The 12,648-nt window shown below is 39.7% G+C and overlaps 1 protein-coding gene across 11 annotated transcripts in view; it reads left to right on the top strand.

Moving 5' to 3' along the window:
• Positions 1 to 10,934, top strand: part of TPST1 (tyrosylprotein sulfotransferase 1) — an 85,051-nt gene extending 74,117 nt beyond the window's left edge. For 3 of the 11 annotated variants that reach the window (XR_006574382.1, XR_006574383.1, XR_006574384.1), the window contains 4 exons: positions 913 to 963; positions 6,125 to 6,200; positions 8,832 to 8,879; positions 10,349 to 10,934. Coding sequence is in view for 2 of the 11 variants with exons in the window: in XM_044993849.1 (XP_044849784.1) it covers positions 913 to 963; positions 8,832 to 8,849 (69 nt within the window). In the remaining 9 variants the exon portion in view is untranslated. Of the gene's footprint in view, positions 1 to 912; positions 964 to 6,124; positions 6,201 to 8,831; positions 8,880 to 10,335 lie in introns of all 11 variants that reach the window. The other 8 variants (XR_006574386.1, XR_006574389.1, XR_006574387.1 and 5 more) reach the window with 8 other exon arrangements.
• Positions 10,935 to 12,648: the final 1,714 nt, after the last annotated feature.

Consider the following 12,648-nt stretch of genomic DNA (forward strand, 5'->3'; position numbering starts at 1 on the left):
GGCTTTTTGTAGGCATCATGGAGTTATAAGCTGGAGAATGTGTGTAAAGGTGTAGAACTGGATCAGACTAACACATTCTCATTCATGAATTAAAATGAGAATTTCTAAAATAAGAAGTGCCACAACCTGATGGATAAAAATCAATTATTTAAAAGATAAAATACAATCATTTTTTTTATTTAAATCAGATTTTCAAAAGTTTAAATTTTTATTTTTTGAAATAAACATATTTAAAATTAAATTTGAATTTGACAATCTATGTTAAGGCTTAAATTTACTATAATCTATTAAAATTATTTAAATATCAAATATAATATTAATAAGTACATGTTTGAACTTTGTGACTAAGCATCTGGAATCAGAGCTTACTGAAGTACTAAGCCAATTATTCAGGAGTAGCCTCTTCTGGAGGTGCAGAGAGAATATTTTCTTCATTTCAGTTTATTCAACTAGTTTGATTCAATGACTACTACATTCAAAGTTAACAAATCATTTGGGAGTTGAAAAAGCAGGAAAGCTTGTTTTCCTTTTCCAATCTATGAATAAAAACTAGTTCTGAGAATGACTCTACTAGTTCTTAAAAGAAGCCTAAATTTAGTGTAAAGTCTATATTTAGTTGCAAATCAACATGTTTTAGTGGTTACCAACCCATGGGACTCAACTTTTTTTTAGGAAAATAACTAAAAAGTACACATGCAAAACATGATTACAGTAAATTATTTAAATCAAGGTTTCCTGTTTGCTCATTTTAAATCTTGATTAAAATCGTTGATTTAAATCAATCCTCCGGGCATGTCTGATTAGCATGACTAGTTCCAGATGACCCAGACTAACCTATCTTTTAGTTAGCAGTTTGAACATAACATAATGATAGCATCTGCTTAAAATTTTATTATGTTTTTTTTCCCCCAGGTTTATAAAGGTGAATTTCAGCTTCCTGATTTTCTTAAAGAAATGCCACAGGTACAGTATTGGATTGTTTTCTTTCTCTCTGATGAAGCGATATGGAGAAAGTGTGTGAATGCGAGAGAGATGTGATACACAACTTTATTAACAATCCCTTTATAGAGAATTGATTTTTGCATTTCAATGTGATTATATATGGTTGAGTCATAGGTAATATGTCCTCCTATGAATAGGTAGGCCTTCCATGACAGAAGCTGATAGTAAGAATGGTCAGATTTGTGAAGCCATATAGTGCTTCATTTCTCTCTGAAGGAATGCTTAAATATCTGAGTTTACAGAACTTTAGAGAACTTCCTCATCTGGATTAATGAAATATGTGCCATAAACTGGGCATTGTATATGGTTTGTCCCACTGTCTAGAATAATTTGATTTTTTTCCCCTCTACATGCTGGGGCCTTCTTGTATCCTATTTTTAATATTAGTTCCATGCCTACTTTTTCTACTTGATGTCTTGTTTGCTAGTGGGCGATAGAAAACGGTGTGCCTGCCAGCTTTCCCACAGAGCTCGAGATCTTCATTGCTCTTCTCCTGCACGGTCCTAGAGAGTCCTAGCGTCCCCACACTATTCCTGAGCCTGTTTGCATCTCTGGTATGGAATGTAGCACGCTACATCCAAACTAGAGAGGAGTCCAAGACAAAGTGACAGATCCAAACATTCCTGGAACCTTGGGAAACTTCAGATCTGAACTTTGCCATTCAGGCCAAGTTTCATTCTAAATACCTCTAAATGGAATGTTGCATATTATTGTTGGTAGTAAAGAAACGTAATTTGCTATCTGTTGCCTTGTTCTGAAAGGTTCTAAATCAAGTACAGGGCAGATAGCGAGGCTATCTCCAGAGTGTTTTGCCACACTTCAGTAAAGCAGTTCAGTCCTGGGCAGTAAAGATAAGTTATCTCATCATTTACTAAGAACATTGAACTAGTTAATATACTTCACAACTTTAATTATAATTCTAATTGGGTACATTAAGATATAATATTCTCATCAGCTAACTAGTTCAGGGAGTTTTGCTGACCTTGTAATGCAATTACATTTATTTATTTATAGATAGATAGGGAGGATTATCCTCCCAAAGTAGTCAAGTGTATTCTATTCTATAGTAATATAATTATGTGCTAATAATGTGATGCTTATACATGGCACAGTCCTGTCCTAGAGGGTATTGAAGAAATTAGAATAGGGCTATGTGAGCAGTAATAACTAGAGAAGGTATTTCCTCATCGTTTCAATAACAGACTTGAGGTCCTTCAGACATAAATTGCCAAGAGAGTGCTTGATCTAGGTCTGGTATCAATATAAACCCAACAAAGGTTTTCCATTTCTATGTGCGGCATCTCAAATTCTGGGTTTTGTTGCTGGTCTTCTGCTAACAATTTAATGACCTTTACTTTAATCAAAGAGAGGGTAGGACTTAATTCTCAGAATTCCATTAGATTAATATGTAGATGTCTTGTGACTACAAACAAGTTTTAAAGAATTAAGAAATGTAAATAGACTCTCAAACAGATATATTTTTCAGCTGATTAATCTACATTGAGGAATTGTTGTACAATAAACGTACATGTTATAAAATTATCAACCACATTTTTTCTTTGCTTTTAATATGGTGAATCTAATGACAAAAAAGAGAAGAAGATTGCATCTAAGTGTGCCTCATTCTGTTCCATTAATCTGGCATTGAAAAAGCGTCATGCAGATTCTCACCCAGGAGCAAAACATGCTCACTCACTTTTACCATGAAGATAGTAAACATATTAATGATATTTTAGTTGCTTGTTTTACAAAACCAAAACCAAAGCAAACCCAAAAGAAAACAAAACACTGTCCCTGATGAGTGAGAATTTTACAAGGTTGGATTGAAAACAAAAATGGATCATGTTGTTGTTTGTAGGAATGCATACAAATTATGGGCTCAGTCCTGACCTAGGGAAAATTCCCAATCACAGTTGCATGAGGAAAGGCTATAGCAGGGGTGGCCAACCTGTGGCTCCGGAGCCTCTTCAGAAGTTAATATGTGGCTCCTTGTATAGGCACCGACTCTGGGGCCAACTTTCCAATGTGCCGGGAGTGCTCACTGCTCAACCCCTGGCTCTGTCACAGGCCTTCTCCCACTCCACCCCTTCCCGCCCCATCCCCTGAGCCTGCAGTGTCCTCGCTTCTTCCCTCCCCCCCCCCCCCCAAGCCTCCTGCATGCCACGAAACAGCTGATCGGGAGGTGTGGGGAGGGAGGGGGAGGCGCTGATCGGGGGGGCTGCCGGTGGGTGGGAGGGCTCTGGAAGCGGAGTGGGGGAGCTGATGGGGGGCTGATGATATATTACTGTGGCTCTTTGGCAATGTACACTGTTAAATTCTGGCTCCTTCTCGGGCTCAGTTTGGCCACCCCTGGGTTATAGGGTAGGACCCCTGTAATTGGTAGCACGTCTGGTGATGTATCTATGTACAAAGGGCTTGAGATACCAAAGGCTGGAATTGCTTGTCATTATTATCTTAGGGCTTATTCGTGGAAAAATTAGTTAGATCTTTTTCAATTTAACTTTTGTATTATTCTAACATTAATGTGATTCTGCCCTATAGAAACAGGGAGAGGAATCGCTGTGGAGGGGTGGGAGATGAATTAATGAGGACAGTGGGGCTGAACTGAGCGAGGTGGAGACTGATGGGGTGGGTGTCTGAACTGAATGAAGGGGGCTGAACTGATAGGGTGGGTGCTGGGGGGGCAAACTTGTGGTAGGGCTGGGGGACAGGATTAATTGCTGGGGTGGGGGCAGGCATGTTTGAGCTCCTGCAGCAGGGGCAAATACATTTGGCAGAATGGGCAACATTAATTGTCACACCCCCATGCATTGGGGATGGGTAAGTGGAGTTCAAACATCAAGACGGACTGAAAAAACACAATATAATTTTTTCTATAAAAATCTCTTGATTTTTAGGGGTGTGAGTCATGATTTTTGATTTCTTGAGGTTAGCATTACTGCAAAAATGGTGGTTCTAAGAACCTGGGAGCCATAGAGAATTGCATATTTGGGGAGGACCAGGTGATTAGGTAACTCACTAAAACACTTCATCTTTTCCCCCTTCTTCACACTAATGCCATAAAATAATATGTATTAATGTCTGTCAGAAGTGGCGATTTAAAAAAGTTTGAGTGCACACAGGACAATGGTTCGGCCCAATGTGCTTCTGAAATTTCATTTCATTCGACCAGTGTTTCCCAAGTGGTGAGTTGCGACCCACCATTGGGCCATGCGCAGGTTCTAGATGGGTCGCAGGTCCGGTGCTAGGAGGAGGGGGTTGGAGAGCAAACTTGCCATGCACTCACCCTGTAGCAGTGGCTCCTGTCCCACCTGGCTGGACCTTGCTCTGGGTGTCGCAGTCTGGCGCACAGGGTCACAGTGCCACGCAGGGTTGGCCCGACCGTGACAGAAGGGCTCATGGGGTTGCAGCACCATGGCTATTTGGCCCAGTCATGGTGAAGGGGTGGCTGAGTCAAACCTGAGTGGTGCTGCGCCCCTGCGTGCTTGGTCGCAATGGCCAGAATGGGGAGCTGGGCCCAGCCTCATGTGACAGGAGCTGCCACTGTGGGGTGAGTGTGGAGCAGGTTTGCTCTCCAGCCCCCTCCACCTGGACTTCCCTTCTGCCCTGGGCCAGGATTAAGGTTGTGGTGCCAGGTTGTAGGGAGCTGCTGCAGGCTGTCAGTGTCCCCTTTGCAGTGCAAGGAGGAGGATGCTGGTCTGTGATTTTGGGGATCCCCCATTTGTACCCTGGGAGGGTCAGAAAAATAGACAAAATGGAGTTGGTGGGTGACCTTAGTAAAAAGCTTGGGAGCCAGTGCTCTAGAGGGAGTATTGTCACCCTGTAGAGTATCGGGGCGCTGGTAGTCAGGAAATAGTCACTTTGCTCTCTTACTCAGTTTTCTTATCCTTTAATAATATACAAGAAAAGCTGAGCTATCCGGCACTTTTCCAACTGAAAAGCTCTATGAACCGGCATTCACGATCTTTATTGAAAGTCCAGTTTATAGTTCAGTTTGCGCGGGGCCGGCAGCATGGGTGGCAGGTATCATAGGCTGGGGGAGGCTGTGCCTCCCCAAACAGACAGGCATGGCCCCACCCATGCCCCATCCTCAGTCCCACTGCTTCCCACTCTGCGGCTTCAGTGCCCCTGTGTGGTGGCACCTGCCCTCCAGGCCTGGGTGGGGGGCTGGGGCCGTGGCGCCTGCCCTCCCAGCGCTCCAGGGCTGCGGCCGCAGCACTGGCGCTCCGGGGCCAGAGGTGCTACCCTGGGGTGGGGGCCAGCGGCTGCAGGGGGGGATGGACCCTAGGTTCTTGCAGGGGGGGTGCAGAAGGCCTCGGGCAGAAGGAGCAGGCTAGGGGCTAGTCTCCCCCAGCCAATGGTTCATGCACTGTCAATGGCTGTCAGGCTCCCTACCTGGGTGTGTGTGGCTCCCCGAAGCAGCGACATGTCCTTGCCGCTCCTAGGCAGAAGCACGGCTAGGCAGCTCTGTGCGTTGTCCCTGCCCTGAGCACTGGCTCTGCAGCTCCCATTGGCCGGGAACCATGGCCAATGGGAGCTGTGGGGGTGGTGCCTGCGGGCGGAGGCAGCATGCAGAGCTGCCTAGTTGTGCCTCCAGCTAGGAGCAGCAGGGACACGTCAATGCTTCTGGGGAGCCGCCCGAGGTGAGTGCCACCCGGATACAGCAATCCCGTACCCTTTCCTGTGCCCCAACTCCAGCTCCACACCCCCTCCTGCACCCAAACTCCTTCCCTCTTAGTTAACTAGAATTTTTCACTTACTGGCACCCCCTCAACATTCCAGATAAAAAAGCTTTTACTGTACTTGCTTACCTCTTACGGTCATTGGGAAGGTTAGTGTGATGTTTGTAACCAGTGTTTCAGAAACTTTGCTCATGCTTTCAGTGTCATACTCTCAGGATAAAAGGATAGGCACATTTTGTAATTCAATATCCAAAAATATAGGAACAAACTATTTTTCTTAAGGATAACTTTTTAAATTATTCTTGATATGTTAAAAGAATTTCAGGAAAATGCACAGAAGAATTTATTGCATGTGAAATTAAACCTTTCGACTTGCCCCATCAGTTCAAATTAAAAATATTTTTTTATTTAAAAACCAAAATTGGTTTCTTTTGTTCCAGCCAAAGAAGACAGTAGAAAGGAAGTCCCGTGGCAAGATAAAATGAACATGGACCAGTAAAGTAGAGTAGCTGTGGTGTCTGTTTCACGTTTTCAGAGCATAAAACTCTTAGCTGTGGGCACCTTGAATCTTTCTGATAAACTTTCTTTATGTGCGATCTCTAACCTGGGCTTTGCTCTGTTACTGGGTGTTTGCCTGTTCTTACATTTTGAACAGTTAGTGTTCATGCTTTGCAAGCTGTGCTTAGCTAATATAAAGCCATGAAGAACCTGACACCACTCAGCTAAATGTGCTGTTGCTCACTGTAGTCATAGTATTGCTCAGCTCTCAACTGCTGGCCAAAGTGTCTATGCAGCTTAAAGGTGAAAAAGTATTTAAATGTCTGATTTTTAGCAGTAGTAGTTCAGCAAAATGATTTGAAGAAGTATGCAGTGGTTAGTTCATAATGATGACAAAGGCTTGTTAAGCTACAATATTACATGTGTAGTTGCAGTATATGTAGTACATGTGCACAGTTGTCTCTAAAGAAAGAAAAAGTTAGCAGTACATACCTGTGTGGTGTTGAATTTCTGAATAGTGGAAGTTAAGCTATTTTTAAAATACTTAATAGAGCACAGTAAATAGACATGGTGCTTTATAAACCCTAAATTGTCATGTTTCCTGAAGCCTACAATATTAGTTGTTTAAAAAATAAATAATTCCTATCTTTAAAAAATTGACCCGTTGTTAAGTCAGCAGAATTTGGTCCTTAACTTGCAGCAAATGTCTGTTGTGTTCCAAGTGAGATGGTTAAAATGGAACTCTTCCAATTCTTAGTAGAAGAACTGATACAGTTAATTTAAATCTGCTTAATTTAAAAAAAGTAAGTTTTTTATGTTTCTCCAAAAAGAGAGAAACATATAAACTGAAGTCAGAAAAAAATCTTTAGAGAGATAAAGTGGATGAGGTAATATCTTAGATTCATAGACTTTAAGGCCAGAAGGGACCATCATGATCATCTAATCTGACCACCTGCACATCGCAGGCCCCAGAACCTGACTCACCTATTCCTGCAACAGGCCCATAAGCTCTGGCTGAGTTACTGAAGTCCTCAAATCTTGATTTAAAGATTTCAATTTGGAAAATCTACCATTTACTCTAGTTCAAACCAGCCAGTGATCCATTCCTCATGCTGCAGAAGAATGCAAAATAAAACAAAAACAAAAAAACAACAACATCCACATACTTGACCATTACATTGATTACTTCAGAAAAAAAAATCAGCTGTGACATCCTTAACAAACATCATGTCCACCACAGTCTCTCCACTGTGGAGAGGATAGCTGTATTGTCCCTAAAAGCCAACCACTAAATAGTGATCAAACCAGCAGACAAAGGGGATGCACTGTAGTTCTCAATTGTGATGACTACATCAATTAGGCCAACTGATAACTCTCCTACACCACCTACCATAAAGAATTCAAAGACGACCCCATATCACAATTCACACAGGAATTTAAGGATATCATCAAATCCTTCCCCAGACAACTCCAAGACAAACTCTACCACTTCATCTCCCACAAACCCACACCAGGGACCTTCTACATGCTTCCCTAGGTACACAGACAAGGGAACCCAGGCACACCCATCATATCTGGCCATGGCACTCTTACTGAAGGAATATCAGGACTCATATAAACTATGCTGAGACCACTCTTTACTCAAAGGACTGACTTCCTCCAGAAACTCCATAGCACCACAAACCTCCCTCAGAACACCATACCTGCCACTATGAATGTCGCTTCCCTATACACCAATATCCCTCACCATGGCTGCTTCACGTATCTATAAGACAATGGACAACATTGCTAAACTCATCCTTTTCATCTTCATCCTTAACAACTTTACATTCAACAACAAAATCAGAAAAAATGATAAGACAAAAATACCCTATCATCCGTGGGTTAACACTTTTCACAAAATGATCACTCCAAATCTGACTTCTCAGTCCTCATCCTTAAAGGAAACCTGCATAATACCTTCAAAAGACAGGCATGGGAGCTTAAATTCATAACTCAGCTAGACACCAAAAATCATGGTCTCAGTAGAGACACTGGTTTTGTGTCTCATTACAACAGTCTGCAGCTCATAACTCTCCTTTGTCCTATGACTGCAGAGGTGTTAATTGCCACTTCAGTTTGAATAGTTTCTTGCAATGTGTTATCTCCTTATGTTTGACAATCTGTTCCACCTAGTGTTTAGCTGTGACACTGAGTGCCTTTCCCAGATCTGAAAAAGAGCTCTGTGCAGCTCAAAAGCTTGTCTCTTTCACAACAAAAATTGATCCAATAAAAGATACTACCTCACCCACCTTGTCTCTCTCATATCCGGGGACCAACACAACTACAACAACACTGCATAAAAAATCTTTGTGATATAGCAGTAGAGTTAGTATGCTTCATGGGCAGTATATGCTAAAAGAATTATAAAATATATATGATTGCTTCCCTTTTGGAAAATCTGAAGCTGGAGCTGAAATTGCTTCTATTAAATTAGTCTTACTACTTAATATTTTGTTCTGTTTATTTGAGTCTTGAGTATAATAAAAAGAACCAAACAACTAAATGGCACTATTAGTGATATTTTTATTTTGTAATGGAAAACAACTAATTTTGTTTTAATTGGTGGTAGCATTTTATATTAATATATGTATGTATTTGCTTTAACAGACAGAACCAGTGGAGTAGAATATCTGATGGACTTACCTTGCACATAAGGTAATAAAATGGAGTATCACAAGGTTATTTATCTGCTCCAATTGTTTCAGTTATGCTGGTTTATTGTGATCTTCTTTTAAAAATCTCAAATCATTAATGGAAGCTTCAGAGTGGAAAATTGCATTCTGCATTAATATATTTGGGGCTTAGGGTGGGAAATAGATGGAAGGTATTTAGTTCAGATTCAAAAGTAATATATATGAGTCATTTTGGTATAATTCAATATGCTGAGGAGCTGAAAAAGTGTAAATTACATCATTTCAGGATTGCTAGACAACCATACATGATATCACCTCTGAATTTAAACCATTTTCTCTATTCTTGGATTTCTCTGTGCTGTGTTATGGCTGGAAGTACAAAGGAAAATATAAAATGAACAAACTATTTGGCACATTTTAGTAGATCTTCACATTTTTAATTTGTGTTAAAATTAATATACAGGTGACATTTGTACATCAAATTGAAATGCATTTTTAACAAGACAAAGTTTTTTAGAATAAACTTTTTATATTTTTAAAGACAGTTCTTTGGCTGAAGAGTGGGATAAGAAATGACCAGAAAAAAAAAGAAAAGAGCTAACCTTATGTTTTTTGCTTATAGTGTTCCATACATCCTGAAACAGCCACAGGAAAATTGTATTTCTTTGATGATAAATGGCCAGCATAGGGAATGCATATTTTAGTGCACTTTGTACTGAGACACTGGTGAATGGTGAAGGCATTACTGCTAATGCTATAATCAATAATGAGTTTATTTTCAGAGCACTCCTTGCTTAAAATATTCTGGGTGCCCAGCAAAATGCAACATCCATCTTAAATTAAACCAAGGCAACAGTGTTTATAAATAAACAAATAGCACATGTACACAAAAGGATTATGTTGCATTAAAAAGAAATTAATTCTGTTTGGAAACATTCTTACTTTAGAAATCTATGCAGAAAGCATTCATTTAGTATTATATAAGAAAAACATTTAAAACTTTTATGTCTCAGATAATTTTACTTTTCATAAATAATTGGCATTGGAGTGTTTGATTTAGTGCTGTTTTTTACGTTCCAAAGCAGCAAAATCTTCTTTAAAGCATCCTCAGGAGCAATTTCACTGTCAATTTGTGATGGAAGAGAAAGTTGTTAATAAAAAAAATAATTTGCACTATGTAGCTAAAGGGTTTATTGAAAGTATACAGAGATAAAAAGCTTTTCACTGTCTTTGCCTTACAAATGACTTACTTCCGACAAGGTTTCATGCTTTAAAAACCTACATATAGGGTTGAGGGAAAGGTTCATGAGTGGCTGTGCCTAGCTTGGATGGTAATTTTGGACCAGTTGAGATTGTTGCCATTCCAACTGTGAATTAGTCTTTGTATTTATGAAAATGTATGGGGCTGCAAAATGAATTTTAACAAATAAAATGAGTGCACGAATTCTAACTTTTTTAATTATTATTTTCTCTTTGACATGACATTATAAGGACTGTCCTACCGAGATCAGTGAGGTGTACCACTCATGGCCTGCTCTTTTCGAATCCTCTCCCATTTGCCTTCAGACTGTTTTTTTTGTTTTGTTTTGTTTGGGGCTTTTTTGTTTGGTAATTTGTTTTTGGTTTTTTGTGAGCACACTTAAATCTGTAACAATAAAAGCACTTTTCTGATATGGTGAACACTTTCACTGATGATGTACTGTGTTACATTTATACAACTGTTTCTAGAGTTTGAAAATGAAATTAAAGCAAAATCTGGCCTATGTTGAAACTGCTATTCTGTCTATATATCTGTTTAATTCCAGAGCTTAATTTTAAAGGGTTTGTAAAAAATAGTTTGTGAAACATTTGGAATTTAAATGTATGAAATTTTGTAAAAGTGGCCTGTGCTTGTCCTAATTTGTGTTTTTTGGTAGAACAGTTGAGCCTGTTTCAATTTTATTGATGTGGAAATTGTTAAATATCTTTCTTTTAATTATTTAAAAAATCACTTCTGAGATGTTGATAAGTTACATGTACATTTACAATGCCGTGATCTTTTGTATTTTATTTTTCAAAATAAATGCTTTAAATGTGATTTTTTTGGTTTTGAGTTATTAATGCAGCTTTTAACTTGAAGATTGTCATGCAGAAGCAAGGTGTTAGTGTACCATTCAGGTGAATAGCTGTAATAATGAAAGATACAAACTGAGGCCCTGAAATGAGACATTTATGTATGTGATTAACTTTAACGTGTGACCAGTAGGAGTACTCATGTTCTTAAAGTTAAGCACATGGAGATTTGCAAGATTGGGGCCTAATACACCTCTACCTCGATATAATGTGACCCGATATAACACTGGTTCGCATATAGCGCGGTTACCCTGGGGCTCTGGCAGCGGGGCTCGGGTGGCGCTTTAAAGGGCCTGGGGCTCCGGCTGCTGCGGGGAGCCCTGGGCCCTTTAAATCACCGCTGGAGCTCTGCTGCTGCTACCCCTGGGGCTCCAGCAGCGGGGCTCGGGTGGCGATTTAAAGGGCTTGGAGCTCTAGCCACTGTGGGGAGCCCTGGGCCCTATAAATCACCGCTGGAGCCCTGCCACCGCTACCCCAATATAACAGGGTTTTACCTATAATATGGTAGAGATTTTTGGCTCCTGAGGACCACGTTATATCAGGGTAGAGGTGTATATTGGAATTTTGTTTCCGCATATGTAAATCCTGTTTTTCTATGTGTATTTCCAGCATGAACTAGCTTGTTTATTGATTTAGTGCAGGGATGGTAAGCTAATAAGACACTAGTAAATAATTTATAAAGTAGGTTAAATAAGTATTTTCTTTACCAAGATTCCTCTAATAAACAGTATAAAACCTGTCTTCTATAAAACTATTATTCTCCACTGATAATTCAAGAACTTCTGAAATGTCATTTATACTTTTTCCCCACCCAGAGGAAGTCGTCTTGGTGGTTGTGTGACAGCTGAGTGGGAGGATCTTTGTACTACAGTTACAGCTGCTTATTAAAAATTATAAATGTCTCACCAGAATATTTAAAGGACTCTGTCAAGGCATTAGTCATCATTTTGAAAATATTTTCTTTCTTTTATTTAAAGTAATGCACTATTTCCTTGCTAGAAAATGTTTTCCCTGCATTTCACATGCATTGCACCCTGGGTTGTCAACAGATGGTTGCTGGGGAACACTTAGCTTGGTTTTCCCGTCCCTTTAACATTAGCAGTTTGTCTTGGGGCGGGGGAGACCCAAAAACACGTTGGCTCTTGAACATTTTGAACTTTTTGTTCATAAAGTATTGAAATGTAAATTATACTGCTAAAAATAGAGAGATGATTTGTCATCAAATCTTGTCTGGCAAAGTATTTTAAGAATGATTATTCAGAGGAATTTTTGTCTGTGCACTAATTTATTTCCTGATCAATTGACTGAAGTTTTAAAGTTTGCAGATGTCTTCACTCTTCCCTCAAATATTGTGGGCTCTCATCAGAATTTTTTTCTGTTTAGCCTAACTCTGTCCCTTTATTGTGGATGAGAGGGACAGATTCATTATTTGTTTATTTTTATTGGCAGCTTAGGGAGTTTCCTTTCTATTTACTGCAGTGCAAGTAATTCAGTTTGAATTGGTTAAAATGGTATCTAGTCTTACTTTTTAAAGATCTATATTGAAATACATTTTTATAGATGCAAACAAGAAGTGAGGCATATTTCTTTCACAATTGTTGAGTTAATTTGCTATGCTAAATGTGCAAGTAAAATTCTTCTGTTCCTGATAGCTTAGTACAGTAGAGCCAAAGAAAACA

Source organism: Mauremys mutica, chromosome 19 (genome assembly GCF_020497125.1).
Source record: "Mauremys mutica isolate MM-2020 ecotype Southern chromosome 19, ASM2049712v1, whole genome shotgun sequence".
NCBI lineage: Eukaryota > Metazoa > Chordata > Testudines > Geoemydidae > Mauremys > Mauremys mutica.